Raw genomic sequence first — 26,441 nt, 5'->3', positions numbered from 1 at the left:
TGATGTTGATAGTATCAGGCATGTCACCTTGCAAAATCACGCAGCTATAGATTTTTTGTTATTAGCACATGGACAAGGGTGTGAAGATTTTGAAGGTATGTGCTGTTTTAACTTATCTGGCCACTCCCAAAGTATTCATAAACAACTGGCACAATTGCATGAAATTATGAAACATATCACAGAAGAACATGACCCCTTTTCAGACTGGCTTGCTAGTTTGGGCCTAGGGGATTGGTGGCAGACCCTAGTTAAGGGAGTAATAATGTTACTGATTGTATTTTTGTTTTATGCTGATTCTTCCTTTTTTGTTACAAGGCCTTCAACAAACATTGCACAATTTAGTTGCTTGAATTTCAGAGAAAAGAGAGGGAGATGTAGGAGTCTGGGCTGCATCAGAACAAATTTGACCATAAAGAGAAACAGTTAAGAATGAGGGCAAGGTTATCAGACAGGGAAGGAACAGTTGTGATCAGCAAAAGAACTCAAAGTAAGAGCCAAACAGGATGAGAGATAGGGAAGTTGAGCAAGTTGTGGTCTAATATATGCAAATGTAATTATCCAATAAGAATGCTTATAAGGGCGTGTGAACAGCACGTGTAGCTAGCATGCAACTAATTATAGAGGAGATGCATGCATGAATAGCTTTGTATACAGTATAAATGTAACCAAGTTTGGAGAATAAACAAACGATCTGATCATCCTATTGGTGCTGTGTCATTCCTGTTCCCACGTGAAGAAATGAAGACCTCAGCAGACCTTCATGGACTCTCTCAGATTTTTCGTTTCTTTCATCCACAAGCACCTGCAAAACTTGGGTGCTCCCTTCCCCTTAAGTTTGAACATCACAGAGAGAGAGGGACAGAGAAGCTTGCTGGGCCCCAATGGCTGCACACATGTAACCCACCAGTGTTGTTTTGCTCAGCTTTTCTCCAGCAGGCAGCATTAACCAGGTGAGGCTGCTCAACGGCTCCTAGCACTTTGGCATTGCCCACAAAGGACTTGGAAGTGCATTTTGTCCCATGATACAGGGAATAGATGAATGTGCCACAGCAGTCAAGGGCTGGTCAGTGAGCAATGTCACCGGGGAGTGGCTGCCAAGGGGACTCTGTACCACGGGTGGCATTTGACCCTCACTGTTCAGCCAAATTCCCACCCACCCCAGGTTCCACCCCTTCAGCCCAGTTCTCTCTACTCAGGCTCTGAGGAGACCGCAGCAGATCCTGTCACAGGCCCTGCTCAAGTCTGGGCACACGACATCCCCTTCTTTTCCCTCCCACAGGGGTTCTGCAGTCCCCGCCTTGTTCTGCCAGGGCCTGCAATGGCTGCAGGAGGATTTGCCACATTCCCTGCTGTGCCTGACCAGTCTGTAACACTCCCAGTCCCCCTCCCTGCCCTGTCTGCAGACTGCTTCCAGGTCTGCCTTTCCCAAGTGCCCAGGACCCTCTGGGATGGCTCTGGCCTTTCCAAGGGGTTTGAGAGAGGTCACACAGAGACACTACCCAGCCTTCTCCACATCCCTGACACCAAAGGCCTTTTTCACATCCCTCAGTTCCAGGTCAGTGCCCAGAACACAGCACAGCTGTGTCCAGGTCCTCAGGGTGGTTCAGAAGGAGAAGGCAGCTGGGATTTCTCCCCACAGACCCAGCACTCCAATGTCTCTCTGTGCCATCCATGGCTGTGCTGAGCATTTTCCCTGCAGCTTCCCTGCCTTGGATGTTTCTCTCCATGCAGTCCTCAGCACAGCCCAGCAAAGAATTCAGGTGGTTTCCCAGAGGACATTCCTCCTGAGTGAAGTGGCCTCAAGGCACTGTTTGTGCCACTGGAATTGTGCCAGCCCGGGTGCTGCTGATGGTGTTGGTGCTCACTGGGGTTCATCTCCCCACACACACACCATGCACTGCTGAAGTCTCCTGAGTACAGAGCAAACATGGACTGCTGGCCTGGTCCCTTGGTGTCCCTCCATGCAGGGACAAACAACCTCCTGCAGGTGAGGGCAGAGGCCAGTGCTGGCAATGGTGGTTGCAGGGCTGCTGGGGCACAATTGCCCTGGGGCACCTTCCCACGTTGTCCCTGGAACACAGACAGAGCCCAGGCCCTGTTCAGCTGCTCCCTCAGGCCCATCCCAGGAGCTCTTGCTGCGCCATGGCACTGCTGTACACTGAGGTTTGCTTTGCCAACCCATTCCTGGAGCACATTCCTGACAACAGCTCTGGAGGAGAGCAAAGCCTTCCTGCCCTGCCCTCAGGAGATGTCCTTTGCTGCTGGAACTGCTGCTGGAACCCAGCTGTGTCCCGTCAGTGCCCATGGCCTGTCCCTGCCTGTGGGCACAGCACAGACACGCAGCAGGACAGTGACCAAGCTGCCAGAGCACTCTGGCCTGGCACCCACAGAAGGGCTGAGAAGGGGAGTGTGGAGCTGGGCAGAGCGGCTCTGAAAGGACCAAGTGCTGCTGCTCCCTGGCAGTGCTGCTGGTGTGGGACTTTTCCCTTTCTCCCCTCTAACTGCAGGTCTGAGTTGGGATCCCTGATAAAGAAGGCAGTGCAAGGCAGTTTATTTTGTTCAAATAAAGCAATAGTACAAATCCTGGTTTACAGAACTTCTGGATAAAACTCGAGGCAGACAGCGAATTAGATGAGGGATGAATAAAACCATTTAATTGAGCACAACATTATGGCAAGAATACATTGCCACCACCAAAGACTGGGAATGAGCCAGTCATGAGTTCCAATCTGAAAACTATGAAGCAAAAAACAAACACTTTTTTGTTTCTGAAAAGTATCTAGTCATCATTTTCCTTAGGGAATCCCTGAGCTCCTGGTTCCTCAGGCTGTAGATGAGGGGGTTCAGGACTGGAGGCACCACTGAATACAGAACTGACAGTGACACATCCAGAGAAGGGGAGGAGATGGAGGGGGGCTTAAGGTAGGCAAATATGGCAGTGCTGAGGAACAGGGAGACCACAGCCAGGTGAGGGAGGCAGGTGGAAAAGGCTTTGTGCCGTCCCTGCTCAGAGGGGATCCTCAGCACGGCCCTGAAGATCTGCACATAGGGGAAAACAATGAACACAAAACAACCTAAAGTTAAACACACACCAACAGCAAGAAGCCCATGTTCCCTGAGGTAGGATTTGGAGCAGGAGAGCTTGAGGATCTGGGGCACCTCACAGAAGAACTGCCCCAGGGCATTGCCATGGCACAGGGGCAGGGAAAATGTATTGGCTGTGTGCAGCAGTGAATAGAGAAAGGCACTGGCCCAGGCAGCTGCTGCCATGTGGGCACAAGCTCTGCTGCCCAGGAGGGTCCCGTAGTGCAGGGGTTTGCAGATGGACACGTAGCGGTCGTAGCACATGATGGTCAGCAGGGCAAGCTCTGATCCAAAGAAGAAGAAAATCAGAAAAACCTGTGCAACACATCCTGTGTAGGAGATGTGTCTGGTGTCCCAGAGGGAATTGTGCATGGCTTTGGGCACAGTGGTGCAGATGGAGCCCAGGTCGCTGAGGGCCAGGTTGAGCAGGAAGAAGAACATGGGGCTGTGCAGGTGGTGGCTGCAGGCTACGGCGCTGATGATGAGGCCGTTGCCCAGGAGGGCAGCCAGGGAGATGCCCAGGAAGAGGCAGAATTGCAGGAGCTGCAGCTGCCGCGTGTCTGCCAATGCCAGCAGGAGGAAGTGGCTGATGGAGCTGCTGTTGGACATTTCTTCACTCTGGCCATGGAGTTCTGTTGAAGGAGGAGAAAGTGACAAGTCAAGGGAGACTTGGCTGAGCAATGTCCAAGTCCTTTCTCCCAGCCCGGCTCCTGCTGCTCTGTGCCACCCAAATTTCCTTTTCTCAGAGCCCTTCCTTCAGCCCCGTGCCTGGAGCTCTGCTGGGATCTGGCCCCATTGCTGTGATGAGCAGGGGCTCTGCCCATGGACACCAAGTAGTCAGATCTGCTCTGCAGCAGTGGGGTCATGGGAACGGGGTCAGGGGCCAGTCCTGGGGTTGGACTGCATCATCCCAAACTGCTCCTGAGGCAGAGGAGCCTGGCAGCATCTCCTGTCCCAGGGCTCAGGAATGGTGATGGCCAAAGGCAGTTTGAGAGGGTTTGGGTGTGCCCAGAGATATCAGAGAGAAATGTGCAATGCAGGAGCATTGGCTGTAACTCAGTGAAGGGTCAGGGGAGCTGCTCTGTCACTCCATCTGTCCCCAGCTGCCCTTTCTGAGATCGAGGGCAGGCACTGTGTTTCCCTGGATATCAGCCTGACTCAGCTGAGAGCAGAGGGACCCAAAGCACAGCAAACTGGTTCAGCCTTTCTCAGAGTTTCAGCCCCACTCCGGGCTAAGGACACTCCTGTCCCCAGTGTCCCCTGGAGACAGCTGACAGCTTGGGTGGCATCCCAAGGACACACCAAGGGTCCTGTCCATGGCACTGCTGGAGGAGAGTCGGGTCATTCCCAGCCTCCCAGCCTGCCCTGCCCAGGGCTCCTGGGGCAGAGGGAGCTGGGACATCCCATTGCTGTGCCCAGCCTGCACAGGAGGAGCCCAAGGGCTGGGCCTGCCCTGCAGCTGGAGCTGCCATTCCCAGAGAGCTGTCAGCAATGCCAGGAGCACCTGGGCAAGGCAAGGAGAGAGAGCCAGGCCCTGAGGAAAAGCCTTTCCTTGCCCAGCCCTGCCCAGCCCCTGCCAGCCAGCACCAGTGCAGGACAATCACCCTCAGGCATTTCCAATCAGACATTTGCTGTGTCTTGGCATGGGGATCTGTATAAAAGTAATCATGGAATAGTTAATTTGGGAAAAGACTTTAAACTTTAAACTTTAAACTAAAATCCCAGCACAGCTTGGTGGCACTTTCCCCCCACTGCCTGCCCAGGGCTCTGCTGCCTGGAGCTGTCCCTGCCAGCAGCTGCTGCCCTGTGCCCAGGGCTGGGCCCTGCCAGCACTGCCCCAGCCCAGCCCAGCCCTGGGGGCTCAGCTCTGCCCTGCAGAGCCCTCCCAGCTCAGAGCACTGCCCAGGGGCAGCTCTGGCTCTGCAGGCTCTGATGGCAATGGCAGAGCAACCCTGAAGAGGCAGGAAAAGTAGCACTGATGCTGCCTGTAAGGGACCCTGTGCTGATTTCTGTCACTGCCGGGTTAAGATCTGAGAATTTACTTTTTTTAATTTATTGCAACCTGTCACAAGATGTTGAATAGAGAAATGAAATGAGAGCTGAATATCAATGTGCAATTTCCCATCCAGGCAACCCAGAGCACTAGATTAAAAAAGCACAAACTTCCCTTTTATGCAGCCCCTGTATAATTTACTTGGTGTAGTCCATGGGCAGAATGGCTGAAAGCACATTAGCAATCTCCTGTGAACCTACTGATCACTAAAAGTGTCTCAGGGACTTGTCAAAATTTGTATTACCTTTATAATTCAGAATACCTTTAATATTTTAAAATTAAGAAATAAAAAGAAACAATAATAATAAATTATTATAAAATAATTTAATATTTATCCTCCTCCTCCCTGCCATTCTTAAATAGTAGGAAACTGAATACAAAGTCTTAGGAAATTTCCTCATTTTTATCAAAATCCTTGCCTTGGAAATATTCCATGACAGATCAGAAACCATCAGCAGGTCAGAGCTTCAGGAGCATTCACCTCCCCTCCACCAGAAATACTCAGAGCTGTACTCACAGGGTCTGTAGGCACTGGCATGTTCCAGCTTGAGGAGATGCCTCCAGGAGCTGCAGCTGCATTGTCCTGCAGCCAGAGGCTTCCTGTGTCAAGGGCTGGCAGGGATTCTGCCCCAGGCACTTCTCAGCCCCTTCCCAGCCCTGACTGATTGAAGCTCTCTGTGCCTCTGGGCTGTGCCCAGGGTGGCTGCAGGCAGTGCCCCAGCCCTGCTGGGCTGGCAGAAGAGCTGCTCAGCAAGAGAAATGTGCTTTTGAAGCTCTTCTTGGTTTCCAGCAGCTGCCTCTGTGCCAGGAGCCCGGCCCAGCTCAGCAGCACAGACACAGCAGCAGGACTTTAATGAGCCTCTTGGGGCTTTGTGCTGAGGCCCTGAACATCAGTCCCTGACAGGGAGGGGAAGAAAGCTCTCAAGAACTCCAAGTCAGAATGGAACTCCAAAGTTTCTTTCACTTTTAATGGGTCCCACTGAGGGATGTGACTGAGCAAGTGTCCCCAGGCCCCAGGCAGAGCAGAGAACTGGAGGCACTGATGACAGCTGGGGACAAAGAGAAGCCAGGGCTTGGTGCCCTGGGCCACAGCAGCCAATGCTGTGCCAGCAAGGGCTGTGAGGAGACACCTTGTCCTGAGGCCCTGGGGCCTCCTGGCACAGCCCCAGCAAGGCTGGCCACTGTCACCCCCTTGGCCTGCCCTCAGCATCCCCCCTAGCCCACATGCCAGTGGCCTCAGGGATCTGCTGGAAGGAGTCCCTGGGGAGCCTTGCTCAGGAATGGCCCTGGGGGCTCCTTCATGCTCCCAGGGACTGCAGCTTTTTCAAAGGACTTTGGCTTTTGCTTTGGAGTCTCTGAGAGCTTTGTGCAATCCTGGCCTCCAATTATCTGCTGTAATTAGTCCCTTGAGAGCCTTTGTCAGTAACAACACTCAGTGGGGCTCATTAATGCTTCAAGGTACTTCAGGTTCTTAAGGTACTTTCCTTTTTCCTTCCCACCCTGAGTCTCTGATTAGTTTGTGCAATCCTGGCCCCAATTATCTGCTTTAACAAGTCCCTTGGGAGCTTTGCATTGACACTCAGTGGGGCTCATCAATACTTTGAGATACTCAGGGCTTTTTCAGCTACTTTGGATTTTCCTTCCCACACTGAGTCTCTGGGAGGTTTTTGTGCAATCCTGGCCTCCAGTTCTCTCCTCCAAGGAGTCCATGAGGAGCCTGTGTTGGGGATGGACCTCAGTGGTACCCATTAATGCCTGGAGACACTTTGGGTGTTTCCTCTGACTTGGGCTCCTGGAAAGGTTTGTGCAATCTCCTCTCAGGCCCTGAGGTTCAAGGGCTCAGCTCCAAATGCACCACTGGGCTCATTAGGATCAAGCAAATCCTAACAAACCATGGCTGTGCCTTGATTTCCCTCTGGTCTGGTGCAGTTCTTAGGAAAGTTTCCTACAACAGTTATGGAGAAATAGTTCAAAGAGCTTCTAAGAAATAGGTATTCCTATTTTAAAGGGTGTCTTTTATTCCTGTTCTCTTTAGAGCAGAGGTGATTGCAGCATTCAGTGATGGATATTGATCCAGGGTCTCTCCTAAGGAGGTCTGGCCAGGTCAGAGAAGCTGTGCCTTGAGGTCTGACCCAGTGGGGACAACCTTGCTCCACATTCCCCAGCCCCATCCTGTCTCTCCTCACTCCCCTGGGACCTGCTTTGCTCACAGAACTGGCTGCACTCAGGCAAAGAGGGGTTTTCCTTCTTTGATTTTAGCAATCTAAAACTGCTGAGTTTCCCCATGGAAAACAGACACCCTCCTCAAGTGTGTGCCAAGGCCAAGGTGCCACCAAGGAGGTTCCCCTTCCCCAAGGCAGAGCCACACAAGGAATGTTTCAGACACACAGGGAGTTCTACAATAAACACAACCCCAGAGTTGGCTGAAGGCAGAATTAGAGCAGCTGCTGAAGGACAGACAAGCTTTGAACTCCTTGCAGCTGAAAGCACCAAGTGGGTTGTTGGGAGGTGTGTGAGTGAGGCAAGAGTGAGGGAAGGGAAATGCAGAGAGCCCTGGAAGTGTTTCTGTGCAGACAGGCTGCTGCAAGGGCACCGTTGGACTTCTCTGGGGGGAACTGTGAGGGAGGTTGGGGCAGAGTGACCTCCCCAGTGACCTCGAGATGTCACACAGCCACCACGGATGTCACAGCCCACTCAGTGGTGTCACACAACCTGCTCTGGGATGTCACACCACCTTTCTGTGATGTCATGTCTCTTCCTATATGCCACAAAACCACCTCGTGATATCACATATCCTCCTGTGATATCACACAGCAACATTTGATGTCATAGTTCACTCTGTGATGTCACAGTCAGTATTGTGATGTCATACAACCTGTCCTGAGATGTCACATGGCTCTTCTATGATGTCACTGCCCACTTTAGGATTTCATATCACCACCATGTGGTGTCACAGTCTGCTCAGTGATGTCACAACCCTCTCTGTGATATTCTTTATCTAACCTCTGATGTCATAGTCCTCTCTCTGATATCACCACCCACTAAGTGATATCACCCAGCCCACACTGTGATGTCATGCAGCCACACTACAATGTCACAACCTGCACTGTGATGTCACAGATCTCCTCTATGATACCGTAGCTGCTCAGTGACCTCACACAACAAACTCTGTGATGTCACAGCCCCATCTGTGACCTCACACAGCCCACTCGGAGCTGTCACACAGCCCCTTTCTGACATCACAGCTGCTCTGGGGCTCCAGGACACAGCCACAGAGGTGCTGCTGTGACACAGCCCCCTCTGGCACATCCCACAGCCCCTGCCAGTGCTGAGCCCCTGGCAGCTCTGTCTGGGCCTGCTCTCTGTGTCCCTGAGCTGCCCTGGCAGGGCCCCAGCCCTGCTGGGCTGTGCTCAGGAGCTGCTCCTGGCCAGAGCTGTCTCCCTGCTGTGGTCTGTTCCCATGGCAACATCTGACCCATTGTTATGGTCTGTTTCCATGACAACCATCACAGCCCCTGTTGCTATGGTCAGTCCCGTGGCAGCTCCATGGAGACCCCATGCCAGGGGTGGTTGCCATGGACACCAGCTCAGGCCTGGAGCCAGAGTCCATTGCCATGGCAACCATTTGCAGTCCCATCCCCAGGCTCATGGGATCCCAGAGCCACAGAATTGGCTGAGTTGGGAGGGAGCCATGGGGATCCTCCAGTCCAACTGCTGGCCCTGCACAGGACACCCCAACAATCCCAGCCTGGGCCTGGCAGCGCTGGCCAAACGCTGCTGGAGCTCAGCCAGCCCTGGAGCTGGGAGCCTTCCCTGGGGAGCCTGTTCAGTGCCCCAGCAGCCTCGCGGGAAAAACCTTTTCCTCACATCCAGCCTAAACCTGCCCGCCTCAGCTCCAGCCGCTCCCTCCACTCCTGTCCCTGGGCACCAGAGGAAAGAGGCTCCCGCAGCCCCCAGCCAGGGACCCGCTCCCAAGGCTGCTGCCATGGCAATCAGGCCTGGCACCAGCTGGGATGCTCGGTTTCCATGGGCTGGGCTTCAGGAATGGCATTCCCCAATTTCCTGCTCCTGCTGAAACCGCGCTGCTGCTCGCTTCCCTCCCACCTCCCATGGAAAGCAAAAAAGGCAAAGATCCCAGGCTGGGAAAAGAACAATTTATTGAGAACAGCAACGAGATAAGGCAAAAACAGGAACAGAAACAATTTTGGTAACAGAAAGGATAAGACAAACCATTCACAGGGAAAACTAAAATACCACCAACTGACTCTTCCTGGCCATGTATTTCCTCCTGCCAAGAAAGGACACTCTTCTCCTCTGGTGAGAGAGAGAGAGTCCTTTTCCTGCCCCTGGCAATGACCTGAGATGGGATTGAATATAATGGACCATGATCACAGTCTCACATTCCTTGATCCCACATCATGACATTGCCATGGGCAGGAAAAGGTACAGGTGTCTTCCCAGCATGGATCCCAGGGAACATGGATCACCAGGTCTCTTCCCAATGTGGATCCTCCATGGGCGGATGAAGCTGGAGCAGTGCACAAAGCTCTTCCTGTATTTTGAGGCACTTGCAGGGCGTCCCTTACCGGTGCCACCGTTGGTGTCTGCCAAAGTTAGACCTGTCTGAGAAGCTCTTCCCACACTGGGGACACTTGTAAGGCCTCTCCCCAGTGTGGATGTGTTTGTGGGTATTGAGGTTGGATCTGTGGCTGAAGCTCTTCCCACATTCCCCACACTCGTAGGGCCTCTCCCCAGTGTGGATGCGCCGGTGGGTGATGAGGTTGGAGTTTTGCTTGAAGCTCTCCCCACAGTCGGGGCAGCGGAAGGGCCTCTCATCCGTGTGAATCCGCTGGTGCAGGACAAGATTGGAGCTGCTGTGAAACCTCTTCCCACACTCAGAACACTCGTAGGGCCTCTCCCCAGTGTGGATGCACTGGTGGATGATGAGGTGGGAGCTGCAGCTGAAGCCCTTCCCACATTCCCCACACTCGTAGGGCCATTCCCCTGTGTGAATCATCTGGTGGCGGATCAGGGTTTTCCTCTGGCTGAAGCTCTTCCCACACTCCAAGCACTTGTAGCGCTTCTCCCCATTCTGAAGCTGCTCATGGACCACCAGCTCAGAGCCCCGGCTGGATCTCCGGCCGCCTTCCCGGCACAGGGTGGGTCTTTCCTCCTCAGAGCACCCTGGGATGGGTTTGGAGCCCCTCCTCCTGCGGGATCTCTGGGGCTTTTCCTCCCTGTTGGATTCCTGCACTGTGGTACCGCTGAAAACGGCCTCTTCCACGAGGTTCTGCTGCGGGGATTTCTCCTCCCTGGTCTCCATCCTCAGCTCCTTGTCTGGGGGAGGAAGGACAAGGAGAGGATGGGATTTGCCTCTGTGCCAGAGGGAAGGGGAAGGAGATCCCCCCAGTGCGTCCCCGGCAGGACGGCGTCGGCAGCGGGGTTGTCCTGCAGCCGGGGGCCAGGCTGGGCTGGGAGATGGAGCAGGAGAGAGGGGGAAAGGGGCACTGACTTCCTCCTCACCTGCCTGGGTGTCCTGGGGCATCTTCCTCTTTCTCGCAGCCTCCTTCTCCATCCAGCCAAGGTTTGGGAATGGGAAATTCTGGTTCGGGAGAGAACAATGAATGAGCACGTTGAATTTGAAGGTCCCTTTGTCCAAGTCCCTCTCTAGAAGTCCCTGGGTGTCTGGGGGGTCTTGGTTTGAAAGGAAAGGAGTTTGCTAAGGAAGGCAGAAACCACCATTGAAATTGATAAAAATGTAAGCAACAACCCTCTCCAAATTATTATAATCTTGATATCAAAGTGCTCTCAGATAAAGATATAGGAATAGAAATAATAGTTCTTTACTAAAGGAAGAAAAATGAAAATGCAGCAGTACAAAAGAAAAAAAAACAACAAAAAAACAGCACTCTGAGAGAGTCAGAATACAACCTGACACCCTGTTGGTCAGGGTGCTGGTAGCAGTCTGATTAAATGGTGGCTGCAGTCCTCCTGGAGTGACTGATGTGGTTCTGTTGAAGCAGTGATCCTGTAGAATATTGTAGCTAACCTCTGAAGTTCCGGTGCTGTAGATGGGTCTGGTCTCTCCTCTGGGAATCCAGTGGAGAAAGACTGCCTGTGGTGCTTTGATGCTCTGATTATATTCTTGCAGGAATACTTGGCTCCTCCCCCTGGGTGGAGCATCTCACAATGGGATGATGTCATTTTATCATTCCTGCAGTGAGACTCAATGGCCCATTAACAGAAGATATCCCCTTGGAGGAAGGATGGGTGGTGGAAGAGATAAAGAACACTGCCCCACCTGGTTTTAACAGCTGGCCCATTAGCAGGAGACATCCCCCAGTTATGAGGGATGGGTGATGAAAGAGATAAAGAAAACTGCCCTACAAGGTTTTAACAGATAGTGATAGAATACATACTTTTGGTTACATCTTGCATTGCAACCCAAGACATGGGGTACATAAAAATTTTACACCACCAAAAATTGGCCCTGAAAATGCCTCCCAGGAGTTCTAGTTCCATCTCTGTTCTCTCCCTTTTGGTGTTCAGGGTTTCACCCCTGTCCCAGCTGCTGGGGGTCACACTTGTACTGTGGGTCCCCTGTCTACTCGGTCCCTGACCTCTTGCTTGGAGTGCCAGGAATTTGAAAACTTCCTCCCATTTCCATCTCCCCACTTAGGGATGCTGGAAGTTTTTGGGGTCCCAGGGTCCCTGCTCCCCTTATTCCCTTCTTGGGGGTGCAGGGGGTCCAAGGAGACCCCCCTGCCTCTCTCTAGGCAATTGAGAGTTCCACGAATCATGGCGCTCCTCCTCTCTGGGCTCCCCAATTTGGGATCCTGGGGGACACAGGGCTCTGCTCCTCCAGGCTGCCTCTGCTGGCAGCTGCCACTGGGAACCCCAAATGTCCCCCTAAAGGACATTTTCTTCTCAGCCTTGGTGTTCTTCATTCTCCAACAATCACCCCCAAAAACCCAACCCAGGAAGCCCCCAGGATATCTGGGCCGAGCTCCCCCTCCCTCGTAACCTGTGGGATAGGGGGGGTGTTGATCCCATGGATGGGGGGGCTGTGAATTCAGGGAGTGAATCCCAGCTTGACTGGGATATACTGGGCCTGAGATCATACTGGGATAACAAGCACCTAACTGGGATTACTAGGAGTGTCTGGGAATGGCTATGGACATGCTGAGGGCAGCTGGGATATACTGGGAGTGTCTGTGACCATATTGGGGATGACTGGGAACACACTGGGAACAATGGGAACCATGCTGGGGACAACTGGGAGCAACTGGGAGTGACTGGGTCTGCACTGGGGGCAGCTGGGAATGACTGCAACCTTGCTGGGAGCAGCTGGGATCATCTGGGAAGCGACTGAGACTATACTAGGGGCAACTGGGTGCAACTGGAATCACACTGGGAGGAACAGGGAGCAACTGGAACCATCCTGAGGGTAACTGGCATCCTACTGGGATCACAGTGGGAGCAGTTGGGCCATGCTGGGACCATACTGGCAGCAACTGGGACTGCACTCAGCATGACTGGGAGTGGCTGGGAGCAACTGGGATCAGCCTGGAAGCACCTGAGGAGTGACTAGGAGGAACTGGGATAGACTGGGAGAAACTGAAACCACAGTGCAGGTAAATGGGAACAACTGGAACCACACTGGATAATTCTGGGAGCAGCTGTGCCCATGCTGGGGTCATACTGGGATCCTACTGGAACTAGCTGGGATCATACAGGAAGTGACCACAAAGGTGCTGGCTGGGACTGGAACCATGCTGGAGGTGACTGGGAACAACTGGGCCCATCCTGGGAGTGACAGGGAGTCACTCTGGTCATGATTGGAATCATGCTGGAAGGATATGGGAGTGATTGGAACCATACTGGGGGTGGCTGGTTGTAACAGCAAATACTGGAAGTGACTGAGATTGTAGTGGGAGTGACTGGGAGTCACTGGGATGCTTGGTTCCTCCCCCTGGCTGGAGCATCTCACAATGGGATGATGTCATTTTATCAGTCATGCACTGAGACTCAATGGCCCATTAACAGAAGATATCCCCCTGAAGGAAGGATGGGTGGTGGAAGAGATAAAGAACACTGCCCCACCTGTTTTTAACAGCTGGCCCATTAACAGAAGATATCCCCCAGTTATGAGGGATGGGTCATGAAAGAGATAAAGAAAACTGCTCTACCAGGTTTTAACAGACGTTGACAGAATACATACTTTTGGTTACATCTTGAATTGCAACCCAAGACATGGGGTCCATAAAAATTGTACACCACCAAAAATTGGCCCTGAAAATGCTTTCCAGAAGTTTTCCATTTCTGTTCTCTCCCTTTTGGTGTTCAGGCTTTCACCCCTGTCCCAGCTGCTGGGGGTCATGCTTGTACTGGGGGTCACACTTCTACTCGGTCCCTGACCTCTTCTTGCTGCTGTGAGTGCCAGGAATTTGAAAAGTTCTTCCCCTTTCGATCTCCCCACTTAGGGATGCAGAAAGTTTTTGGGGTCCCAGGGTCCCTGCTCCCCTTATTCCCTTCTTGGAGGTGCAGGGGGACCAAGGAGACCCCCCTGCCCCTCTCTATGCAATTGAGGGTTCCTCGAATCATGGCACTCCTCCTCTCTGGGCTCCCCACTTTGGGGTCCTGGGGGACACAGGGCTCTGCTCCTCCAGGCTGCCTCTGCTGGCAGCTGCCACTGGGAACCCCAAATGTCCCCCCAAAGGGCATTTTCTTTTCAGCTTTGGTTTTCTTCATTCTCTAATCATCACCCCCAAAAACCCAACCCAGGGACCCCCCCAGGATATCTGAGCCGGGGTTCCCCTCTCTCGTCACCTGTGGGATAGGGGGGTGATGATCCCATGGATGGGGGGGCTGTGAATTCAGGGAGTGAATCCCAGCTTGACTGGGATATACTGGGCCTGAGATCATACTGGGATAACAAGCACCTAACTGGGATTACTAGGAGTGTCTGGGAATGGCTATGGACATGCTGAGGGCAGCTGGGATATACTGGGCGTGTCTGTGATCATATTGGGGATGACTGGGAACACACTGGGAACAATGGGAACCATGCTGAGGACAACTGGGAGCAACTGGGAGTGACTGGGTCTGCACTGGGGGCAGCTGGGAATGACTGCAACCTTGCTGGGAGCAGCTGGGATCATCTGGGAAGCGACTGAGACTATACTAGGGGCAACTGGGTGCAACTGGAATCACGCTGGGAGGAACAGGGAGCAACTGGAACCATCCTGAGGGTAACTGGCATCCTACTGGGATCACAGTGGGAGCAGTTGAGCCATGCTGGGCAAGACTGGGACCATACTGGCAGCAACTGGGACTGCACTCAGCATGACTGGGAGTGGCTGGGAGCAACTGGGATCAGGCTGGAAACACCTGAGGAGTGATTGAGAGCAACTGGGATATACTGGGAGAGACTGAAACCACAGTGCAGGTAAATGGGAACAACTGGAACCATGCTGGATAATCCTGGAAGCAGCTGTGCCCATGCTGGGTCATACTGGGATCCTACAGGAACTAGCTGGGATCATACTGGGAGTGAATGGAAAGGTGCTGGCTGGGACTGGAACCATACTGGAGGTGACTGGGAGCAACTGGGCCCATCCTGGGAGTGACAGGGAGTCACTCTGGCCATGACTGGAATCATACTGAGAGGATCTGGGAGTGACTGGAACCATACTGGGGGTGGCTGGGTGCAACAGCTCATACTGGAAGTGACTGAGATTGTAGTGGGAGTGACTGGGATCATTCTGGAAGTGTTTTTCTGTAGATCTTCTGACTTTCTGGTCTCTTTTTATTCTCCTTCCTATCCTACGTACCTGGAATATTTTTGGATATCTTAATGTTACCCAAAAGCTTAAGGGTTAACACTTTTTAGGTTAAATGAGCTAAGTTTGCAAAGTTAAGGCTATGGTAAGAGTTCTTTGTGCAGTTGGATGTTGTATTAAACCCTTTGCCATAGTTCCTTGATTGTCTGTATTTCGTCAGTTAAATTTTGTGTCATTTTGACCTCTTAGCTCAGTTGGTCAGAGCATGGTGCCAGTATTACTGAGGTTGTGGGTTCGATCCTTGTGTGGGCCATTATATTAAGAGCTGGACTTGATGGTCCTTGTGGGTCCCTTCCTACCAAGAATATTCTTTGCATCTGTCCATGCTGAGAAGATCTGGTTGTTGTTTCTCCTGTGCACCAAATTCAAGCACAGGAACCTTTGGTTACCACCAGCATTGAAGTGTTCTGGGGTGTTACAGCCCTGCAGGCTCACAGTGGCCTCTTGTTTCCATAAGGCTTCAGACTGTCCCAATGGTCCCTTGGGTCCATGGGCCCAAGAGTGCCACAATGATCCCCTTGGTTCCACAACTTCCCACAATGTCACACTGGCCCCTTGGTTCCATAAGGATCTGGAGTGTCACACAGGTTTATGGCATTTGTCCTTGCTGCCCCTCACATCCCACTGCCCCACAAAGAGCCCCGAGCCACCCGTGAGGGACAGGCCCTGCTGGGCCAGGCCTGGGCTCAGGGCTTGGCCTTTCTGCTTCCTCCAACCCAGCCAGGGCTTGCTCAGCATTGCAGTTCCCTGCTCAGAGCCTTTGGCTCCCGGCAATCCTGGCCTCCAGGATCTGTTCTCACCAGTCCCTGGGGAGCCTTTGGCAGTCCCAGCCCTCAGCTGGGCTGATTGAAGCTCCAAGGGACTTGGAGTTTTGCTTCTGACTCCTTGAGCAGCTTCTTCAGCCTGAAGGAGGGACATAGGAGGATCAGGGAAAGGAGAAAGAACCACAAGGTCAAGCACTCCCTGAATTCACAGGCCCCCACCTGTGGGATCATCACCCCCCATCCCAGAAGTGCCCGGGGAGGGGGAGCTCAGCCCAGATATTCTGGGGTGTCCCTGGATTGGGTTTTTTTTGGGGGGATGTTTGAAGAATGAAGAACTCCAAAGCTGAGTGGAAATGGGGGAACTTTTTGGATTCCTGGCACTCCCAGGAGACTGAAGAGGTCAGGGACTGAGTAGACAGGGGACCCCCAGTACAAGCATGAACCCCAGCAGCTGGGACAGGGAGGAACCCCTGAACACCAAAGGAGGGAGACCAGAGATGGGGAACACCTGGGAGGCATTTTCAGGGCTAAGTCCTGGTGTTTGGGAGGTTTATATGGACCCCATGTCTTGGGTTGCAATGCAAGTTGTAACCAAAAGTATGTATTCTATCACCATCTGTTAAAACCAGGTAGAGCAGTTTTCTTTATCTCTTTCATCACCCATCCCTCATAACTGGGGGATGTCTTCTGTTAATGAGCCAGCTGTTAAAACCAGGTGGGGCAGTGTTCTTTATCTCTTCCATCATCCATCCTTCCTCCAGGGGGATATCTTCTGTTAATGGGCCATTGAGTCTCAGTGCATGACTGATAAAATGACATCATCCCATTGTGAGATGCTCCAGCCAGGGGGAGGAGTCAAGCATTCCTGACTGGATATAATCTTGGAATCAGAACACCAGAAGCAGTCTTTGTCCACTGGATTCCCAGAGGAGAGACCAGACCCATCTACAGCACGGGAACTTCAGAGGTAAGCTACAATCTTCTATGGGATCATTGCTTCATCAGAACCACATCTGTTTCTCCAGGAGGACTGCAGCCACCATTTAATCAGACTGCTACCAACACCCTGACAAATGGGGTGTAAGGTCCTGACTCTGTTGGTGCATTGCTTTTTGTTCGTTTTGTTGGGGTTTTTTTCTACTGCTGCATTTTCATTTTCCTTTCTTTAGTAAAGAACTTATATTCCTTTTCCCATATTGTTACCTGAGAGCACTTTGGTTTCAAGATTATAATAATTCGGAGAGGATGGGATACTTATATTTTTTATCCATTTCAGTGGTGATTTCTGCCTTCCTTAGCAAACTCCTTTCAAACTAAGTCACGTCAGAGGCCCGGGTGACTTCTAGAGATGGGCTTGGTAAGAGGGACCATCAAACTCAATGTGCTCATTCCTTGTTTATTCTCAAACCAGGAGTTTCCAATCCCAAACTTTGGCTGGATGGAGAAGCAGGGTGTAAGGAAGAGGAAGATCTCCCAGGACACCGAGGCAGGTGAGGAGGAAGTCAGTGCCCCTTTCCCCCTCTCTCCTGCTCCATCTCCCAGCCCAGCCTGGCCCCCGGCTGCAGGACAACCCCGCTGCCGACGCCGTCCTGCCGGGGACGCACTGGGGGGATCTCCTTCCCCTTCCCTCTGGCACGGAGGCAAATCCCATCCTCTCCTTGTCCTTCCTCCCCCAGACAAGGAGCTGAGGATGGAGAGCAGGGAGGACAAAAGTCTGCCGGAGAACTTCGTGGAAGAGGCAATTTTGAGCAGCTCCACAATGCAGGAATCCAGCAGGGAGGAAAATCCCCAGAGATCCCACAGGAGGAGGGGCTCCAAACCCATCCCAGGGTGCTCTGAGGAGGAAAGACCCACCCTGTGCCAGGAAGGCGGCCGGAGATCCAGGCAGGGCTCTGAGCTGGTGGTCCATGAGCAGCTTCAGGATGGGGAGAAGCCCTACAAGTGCTTGGAGCGTGGGAAGAGCTTCAGACAGAGCAACAGCCTGATCAGCCACCAGATGATCCACACTGGGGAATGGGCCTATGAGTGTGGGCAATGTGGGAAGGGCTTCAGCAGGAGCTCCCAACTCATCATCCACCAGCGCATCCACACTGGGGAGAGGCCCTACGAGTGTCCCGAGTGTGGGAAGAGGTTTCAGACCAGATCCACTCTCCTCAGGCACCAGCGGATTCACACGGATGAGAGGCCCTTCCGCTGCCCTGACTGTGGGGAGGGCTTCAAGCACAACTCCCACCTCATCAGGCACCGGCGCATCCACACTGGGGAGAGGCCCTTCGAGTGTGGGGAATGTGGGAAGAGCTTCAGTCAGAGGTCCCAACTCATCATCCACCAGATGATCCACACTGGGGAGAGCCCCTTTGAGTGTCCCGAGTGTGGGAAGAGGTTTCAGGCCAGCTCCAATCTCCTCCTGCACCAGCGGATTCACACGGATTCACACGGATGAGAGGCCCTTCCGCTGCCCTGACTGTGGGGAGGGCTTCAAGCACAACTCCACCCTCATCACCCACCAGCGCATCCACACTGGGGAGAGGCCCTATGAGTGTCCCCAGTGTGGGAAGAGCTTCACCCAGAGATCTCACATGACCGAACACCAACAGAGGCACCGGTAAGGGAAGCCCTGCGAGTGCCCCAAGTGCAGGAAGAGCTTCGTGCACTGCCCCAGCTCCATCCCCCACCAGAGGACCCACGTTGGGCAGAGCTCTGATGACCCACGTACCCAGTGATCTGTGTTGAGAACACACTGGGCTGGTGGTCATTTTGATTTGGCCCTCATTTTCATTCATCTTCATCCCTTTAAAACAGACAAAATTGGGGTAAAAGTCAACAGATTTGTCAAAGGCATCTAAAGCCTCACTTTTTACTAGTGCTTGAAGGGAATCTGGTATTCAGGGAGGTAATGGGGAGGGTTTTGGGGGTATTTGGTTTATTTGTCTCCATCTCTTGGCACTCAAGGAGACGAGTGAGTTCAATCTGTCACCTCAAAATCACTCAGTGCCATTGAAATCTACTTAATCCCACCCAGAATGACTGGATTCCAAAGTCCCTCAGGGTGTGTTGCCTTAAGTTTTAGCTTTCATATTTTTCATATTCTGCACTGCCTAGGTTTGTAGTTTTGAACTTCCTATTAAGTGTTAGTGAGCTCCCTTCACAGAGTAGGTAGACAAAACAATTCCTTTTCTAGCTTGATACCAAGGACAATTGTTACAAGTTCCAGGCCCAAAAGCATGAACAAGGGTGGACTGTAGAGAGAAAACAAGAAGGATGGGGCTTCATCATCTGAAGCTGTAACTGGACAATGAATCCAAATATGCAGATGGACCTAAACTTCTGAAAATGTGAGACCTCATGATCACTTGTCCATTTTTGTGACCATTTCTGGTCTATCTTGGGTGTAGCCCTGGCCTGGCTCTTTTACTGCCCATGGTGTATTTAAATCCTTCTAATAAACTTTATTCTTAACTCTGTCCAGCCTCTGTTCTAGGTCAGCCTTCTGAAGGCATCAGGTGGAATGGGGTTGGAAGGGGATTGGGTGAAGTGGGATGCAGATCAGGAGGGGTGAGATGAGCATTGGGTGGGGCAGGATGGGTGGGATGGAGTTTGGGAGGTGTGAAATGGTGGAAATCGAGCTTGGGAAGGGGATCTTGATGTCCAGCAGGGATGGGATGGATTGGGGTTGGGATTGGGGAGGTGGGGTGGGGTCTGCAATGAGACAGCCAAAGTTTGGGGGTGATGAAGGGAGCAGGAGGCCATTACTGAGTTTTTCTGTGAGATTCCCCTGCCCAGGGATGCAAAGATTTAGTTTCAAATGAACATTGTTAAAGTGAGAGGCATGGGCAAGAGTGAATTCCATCCCTCAGCCTCAGAGGATGGACCCTGTGAGCCCAGGAAGAAACTCCACCCTGGACCCCTCGTGAGGTGACAGCCCAGGGATTTCTGACTGGGTTTGGGCCCCTGGGGTTTCTCCCTTGCTGTGTTCCCAGTGGTCCCTGACCTTGAACTCCACCCTGGTTCTCAAACCCATCTCCCTGCCTCTGTTTGGGGCTGTCTCTGGATCTGAGTTTGTTCCTGAGCTGAATAAATGGTTTCCTGAGCAGAATCCCATCTTGTTGGTGTCCCATGCCTGTTCCTGGTAACTGTGGCCTCCCTGGACATGATCCTGCAGCCCTGGAATGCAAGACCCTGCAAACTCGAGACCCACCCTTGACCACCTAAAAATATCAAAATTCCCTAAAATTCACCCAAATCCCTCAAAATTCCCTTAACTTCCCTAGACTGGCCTTTTTGTTCCCTCCGCTGCCTCCGCAGACGGTGTTTTGGGGACACCCCCAGGAATTTGCAGGGGGTCTCTCCTCCCCTGCCACCCCCAAAAAACCCACTGCTTCTGGGAAAAAAATTCCCAAAAATCCCTTTGATTCAAGGGGGAGTTCCCCCATTTTTTACGCATTTTTTGGGGGTTCTCCCCCAAATTTTTCAGGTTTTTTTGCCTTTTTTTGCCAGTTTTTTTTTTTGGTTTTGGCATTTTTAAAAGTGAAATTTTGGGGGGGGGGGGTGTTCCCCCAATTTTTTTGGGGGTGTCCCTCAATTATTTCCTGGGAATTCGACCCCTCCCTCGATATATCCTTTGTCCCCCTCCCCCCAAATTGGGTTGAGGGGATTTTTTTTCTTTTTTTTTTTTTTTCTGTTTTTCTTTATTTTTACCTTTCCCCACCCTTGTATTCTTTTTTCCTCTTTTAATTTATTTGTACTTAATTGGGGGGGCTCGGGGCAGGAATTTTGGGGAGGGGTCACCTGGGGGGGCTAGAAAATTTGGGGAGACACCCATTCCCCCAAAAAACAGGAAAAATCACAGGAATTCTGGTGTTTTCCCCCCCATCCCAAGGTGTGAAAAATATGAAATAAAAAATTTACGTTCTCAACTTTTATGGTGATTTTTGGGGAGAGAGTTGCGATTTTGGGGGGGGTTGGGGAGGAGTTGCTGTTTTTTTGCAGGGGAGTCTCCCAGGTTTTGGAGTGGAATTTGGGATTTTGGGGGGAATTTGGAGGTTTGGGGGGAAATTTGGGGTGTTGGGGAGAAACTTTGAGGGTCCTGGGGGAATTTCAAGGTTTTAGGGCAGAAATTTTAGGGGTTTTTTTGTAACATTTGGGTGTAGGTGGAGGAAATTTGGGGTTTTAGGGAGAACTTTGGGGTTCTTAGGGAGAGGATTTGGGGTTTTGGGAAAGAAATTGGGGTTTGGGTGGGAAATTTGGTGGTTTTGGGGGAAATTTGGGGGGGTGGGGAAATTTTGGGGGTTTTGATGAATTCTGGGGTTTTGAAGGGAAATTTGGGTTTGGGAGGAAATTTGGAGTTTTGGGGTAGGATTTTGAGTCTTAGGTGGATTTGGGACTTTGGGGGGAGTATGGGGGTTTTGGGGTTTTTGGGGTGATTTGTGAGGAATTTTGGTATTTTTGGGGAGGAATTTGGTGGTTTTTGGGGGAATCTCAGGGGTCCTGGGGGGGGTTCTGATTTTGGTAAAGGGGATTTGGGGAGAATTTTTTGGGTTTTGGGGGAATTTCCATTGATGGGGATGGGTCCTGATCCCATTGAGAAGGGGCATTTTGGGGAGGCCTGAATTTGGGGGGGGGGTCTCAGGGAGGATTCCCCATTTTGGGGCAGGGTTTGGGGTGGATTTAGGAGGATTTTCCAGTGATGGGGAGGCATCTTGGGGGTGGGATTTGGGGAGGGGTCTCATCAGAGCCCAATCCTGAGCTGGAAGCGAGGGGGATGTTGGGAGTGGAATTTGGGGAGGATCTGGGGGGAGATTTTCCAGCCATGAGGAAGGGTCCCGGTCCCGGGGCAGTTCCTGAATTTGGGGAGCAGTCTGGAATTTGGGAGGGGTCTCATTGGGGCAGCAGGCAGAGCTGGAAGGGGGACAGGATGTTGGCACAGCCGCTCTCCAGGGGGGCCGTGGGCAGCTCCTCGGGGGGTGCCGGGGGTCGCGGCCGCAGGCGCTGCAGCAGCGAGGTCAGGAACAGGAACAGCTCTGCCTGCACCAGCGCCTCCCCCAGGCACAGCCGCTGCCCTGTGGGGAGGGGGCGTCAGCACCGCCCCACCACAAAGGGTCCGGGGTCTCAAAAGGGGTGGGGGTCTCCAGAGGGGCTGGGGTCCCAAAGGGATGGGGGTCTCTAGAGGCTCTGGGGTCCCAAAGGGGGCTGGGAGTTCCAAAAGGGGCTGGGGGTTTCAGGGATTGGGGATTCAAAAAGGGCCAAGGGGATTCCAAAGGGTCTGGGGACTTTGGGGGCTATGGGATCCCAAAAGGGTCTGGGGTCCCAAGAGGGTCTGGGCTACCCCAAAAAGGGTCTGGGGGGTCCCTAATGGGTCTGGGAGCTTTGGGATTGGGGTCCAAAAATGGTCTGGGTCTTTCAGGGGTGGGGGTCCCAAATGGGTCTGGAGTACCCACCCCGAGGAATTTTGGGATTCCAAAAGAATGTAGGGCCACACCCCAAAGGAATTTGGGGATTTTTGGGATTCCAGAAGGATTTAGGACTTCACCCCAGGGATTTATGGGATTTTTGGGGTGCCGAGAAGGGCACAAAGGCCTCATTGCACTGGAACTGACCCTGCTCATCCAGGATGTTCCCAGGGTCAAATTTTGAGGATTTTTGAAGGATTTGGGGTTGTATAGGACCGAGCTCAGCAGGGGGTAAATGTCTGTGTCCTGTGGGGTCAGGTGTGGGGCCAGAAGTGTCATTTGGGGTCAGGTGTGGGGTCAAAGGAGTCCTTTAGAGTAATTTGGGGTTATTTGTGGTAATTTGGGTTCATTGGAGTCATTTGGGGTTACTAGGGTGTAAGAGACAGTCTGAAGTTACCCTCATCTGCCTCACAACCATCACAAGAACAGAGACCAAGACCCTGAAGACCCCAAGGGACTTTGTGCAGGGGTTCTGGCCTGGTTGAGGTGGAAGCTTGCCAGGTGATGGTTTGCAGGTGTGCTTGTTGTGCTGTCAAGGTACACTGCCTTCATTCCTGCTGCTGAGCAGGGACTCGTAAGGAGCGGCCTGTTCTGTACCTTACACCTGCTTCCCAGAGCAAGGGGTCTCATCACAATAGCCTGGGAATTTCCCCACCTCTTGGCCAGCTGCCCCTTGCTTTGAAACAGACTGTAAAAGTGACTTTTCCAAGTTACTTTCTTCGAGAGAAATCTCCCCATGGAAGAAGACACCAGTGACCCCGTCTCGTCTGTTGGTAACTATAACCCCCTCTTTTCTCTCTTTACATTGGCTCTTTACCCCTCTCTCCCTCTTTCCCTCTCTCCCTCTTTCTCTCCCCCTCTCATCTATCACACAACACATGTTGCTGGCACTAAAATAAAGGTGCATTATTGCTGTTGTGATTTAAACTGAAATCCCCTGGGGTCCTTTTTGCACTCTGAGCTCAAACGAACCTCTCACGACTCCCACTTGTGTTAGGGGATCGTGACACTCGGCAGCGGGGTGACCCAAGGTGCGGCTTAGAGCAAATGCTCCACGGCACAAGGATATTGGTAGGCACATGGTGGAGACAAGGATGAGGAGGAGACCTCCAGTATGGGTTCCAAAGGCTTTTACTCCACTGCAGGGTCCAGGGACTGAAGACTGAGAACACAACTGTGTGGGGGTTTTTATATGGGGGAGGCCAGAGGGAGGGTACAAAATTTTAACCAATAGGAAGAAGCTGTGGGAGGAGTGGAAGGTTCCATTCAACAATACAATAGGGGAAACAAGGGGAGCAGAGTGGTCACATGGGCCAATGGGGCATTGGAGATCAGGGGATTTCCAGAGGGGTGGTTCAGGTAGGAGGCTGGCCTAAGGGAAGACTGACAAATGGGTGTAATGACAGATGGGGAACATGAGAAAACAAGGGGTGGGCTTGAGGCAGGATTGATAGGTGGGTAGGAGGATACAAACTAGGAGCAAACCAATGACTTAGGGGAATAATGGGAGAAACCACTCAAACAAAACACACCACAACAATAGAACTGTTAACCATTACAGGAGGTGGCATCTTCAGGAGGCAATGGGTGTGAGTGAGCCCTTGCCACACTGACACTGATTGTTCTGTGTGGAAAGGGACACTGAGAACTTGCCTCCAGCATTCTCCATGGATCTCAAACTGCCATGTGCCAGGGCTTCCAGATAATCCATGTTCTGATCTCAATCTAGAAGGGAGAACAGATCAGAACCCTTTCCATGGTGCCCCCAGCAGAGCTGCATCCGCCTTTGTCCAGCAGGAAAAGGGATGCGGGAAAAGCGGGCAGGTGCCACCCTGCTCTATTTGTGTGCCAGACCTGAGCCTCAAATGTTTCTGGTTTCTTAGCTAATTTCTCCATGGCTCCTCTTTAACATGAGCAAAAGAAGAGCATCACGCAATCCAGTCTGGCAAATAAGTGAACAGCTGAGTGCTTCCACTAAATTAAAAACCCAATGTGCTTGAAAGCCGACCTTCTGTTCACTCAGGCCTCCTCACCTTTGTAGATTGGGTGAGTTTATAATACTGGTATGTGGGTTTTAGGAGTATGTGGGTTTTTATCTGTGATAGAGATGAGGAAGTGTTGAACTCGTTCCAATGAGCTGCCAAAAGCAGTGACTTTAGTCCCTCTTTGGCTGGGGAGTAGCACCGGCCTTGTTGAACACCGGCAGCAGCACGAGCAGGACTCCTCCAGCAGCAGGGACACGCCACAAGCCAGCAGGGAACTGTGGCACCAGAGGGGACGGTGGCACCAGAGGGGACCGTGGCACCAGAGGGGACCGTGGCACCAGCCATGCCCAAGGTCTGAACAGGGTGGCAAAGTCAGGTGGTGCTACCCGGCTGCATGAACAGCCCAGGCAAGGCGTGGTGAGGAGCCAGATCTGGGGGCCATCCAAGGAGTCCTGTCAAGAGCAAATGGTTCTAATATTCTCTCTGGGACAAAAAAGGAGCAATCTTTAGGGTGAACTCGTGCTAATAAATATTTGCTCACATATGGTGGGGTTTCTCTGCAAATGGGCTTTGATGGGAAATTTCTGACCACATTTAGTTTTACTCTTTAAGTCGAGCACCTGAGTAGCTTTGTTAAGGAATGGAGAATTGTTTGTAGCTCAGTATTTTCTCAGGAGGAGCCTTACATTTTAGCACAGGAGGAAGGTAAGGCAAAGTTTAAAAGCTTTCCCCTCCTGAAGTGACACACTTTCTGAGGAGTCTGAGGAGAATTCCCCTCAGCCACTGCCAGGGCTGTTTGCCTCCTCTGCAGGCTCAGGATTCTGGGAGTTCCACGAGCCTCAGCTCCCACAGTATTTTCCTCTGAATATTTCTTGTTTTGCAGTACACAGGGAGAATATTTTGTGCTAGATTCTCTTCTGGGTTTTGAGGTGAATCTTAGTAATTCTGTTGATTTTCCTGTCCAGACGAACTTTTGGTAGATAGGAAGGAAAAGGGAAGAAGTACCATGGAAAATCAATTGCTCAAAATCTGAGAGGCTCAACCACAGTAAAAATGAAGTCTAAATTGAGGAATTTTTTTATTTTTTTTTTCCCTTGCTAGGTGGGGTAAAACATGAAGTGTTAATAAAGTTCTTTGAAAAGATTCAGCAAGCACCTAGCTATATGAAAATCAAAAGAATGAAGGATGAGACGGGGCATGGGAAGAATCTTCAGCCCTTCCCTGTTGAAAGTAAAACAGTAGGAAAACTGCCTCTGGCTGTTACCCACAGGTAACGTGTTATTTGTAGCCAAGAGCAGATGGCCCAAGCTGTTGGTGGCCCAAGCCCTGCCGTGGCTGGCCCACTTTCAGTCCTAACTGGACCAGGGTGGCCGGCTCGGGAGGGGAGGAGGTGGGGGGATCTCAGGGGGCTTCTGCTTCACAGCCGGGCTGGGGGGCCGTGGAGGAGGCACGGAGTGCTGGTGTTCTGCTTTCTGGAACGATTCCTCCTTCTGAGGCCACGTCTGAGAGCTGTCAAACCGGACAGTCTTTGGGCTCCCTGGGGGCGAGGGAGAGTCGCGCCTTCTTGGCCGGGAAGCTGGAGCTGCAGCAGGGCGACTGTGGAGAGAAGAGGTGGCTGAGGCCCCCAGCTGCTGCTGGCACACAGAGACCCTCCTGCACAGCAGGGCCCAGAGCTGCCAAGGCTCCCCAGCACGGCTGCAGCTGCTGGCACAGCTTGGCCCAGCTGGACAGCTGCCCCTCAAGGCCCTGGAGAGCAGGGGATGGCTCTGGGCAGGGTCCCTGGCCAGGAGCAGGCCCCAGAGCACCTCTGCCTGTCAAGGACAATCTCGTCCCCGCTCTTTCTCCTGCCCACCTTGCTTTGCCTCTGCCCGCTGCTCCTGGGGCTGCTCTTGGCCAGGCAGCCTCAGTGGCAGCCAGCACTGGCTGCAGCCCCAGCGGGCTCCCCAGGACAAGGCCCAGCAATTAAGAGGCCAATGGAAGCCCTGGGCAGCAGCAGAACTCTCAGCAGAGTGTTTTGGGCAACCAAGGACTAGCCACAAATCCACAGCAGCCTCATTGGGAATGTCTCCTGACTATGAGCAGCCTTTCAAGAAGCTGGAGGGTGGGGATGAACAACAACTTACCGTTTCTTGTCCTTCCACCACCGGAATCCAACATAGCAGAGAACCATGGAAAGGGGCACTGTGAACAGTGTCACTGCTGTGCCTATCATGCAGGACTTGCGCACATCCTGCGGGCAGAACACTCTTGGGGTGCTCGGTGCA

At 52.4% G+C, this 26,441-nt stretch overlaps 1 protein-coding gene across 1 annotated transcript; it reads right to left on the bottom strand.

Moving 5' to 3' along the window:
* Nucleotides 1-2,627: 2,627 nt before the first annotated feature.
* LOC147646436 (olfactory receptor 14J1-like) lies at nt 2,628-3,693 on the bottom strand. Its single transcript, XM_086873469.1, has one exon. The coding sequence runs from the start codon at nt 3,691-3,693 to the stop codon at nt 2,737-2,739; it is 957 nt and encodes a 318-aa protein (XP_086729595.1). The 3' UTR covers nt 2,628-2,736.
* Between the last annotated feature and the right edge of the window lie 22,748 nt (nt 3,694-26,441).

Source organism: Cyanistes caeruleus, unplaced genomic scaffold, assembly GCF_971803275.1.
Source record: "Cyanistes caeruleus unplaced genomic scaffold, bCyaCae1.hap1.1 HAP1_SCAFFOLD_99, whole genome shotgun sequence".
Lineage (NCBI taxonomy): Eukaryota > Metazoa > Chordata > Aves > Passeriformes > Paridae > Cyanistes > Cyanistes caeruleus.
The sequence above is the reverse complement of the archived record's forward strand: the minus strand, read 5'-3'. Positions and strand labels throughout refer to the sequence as shown.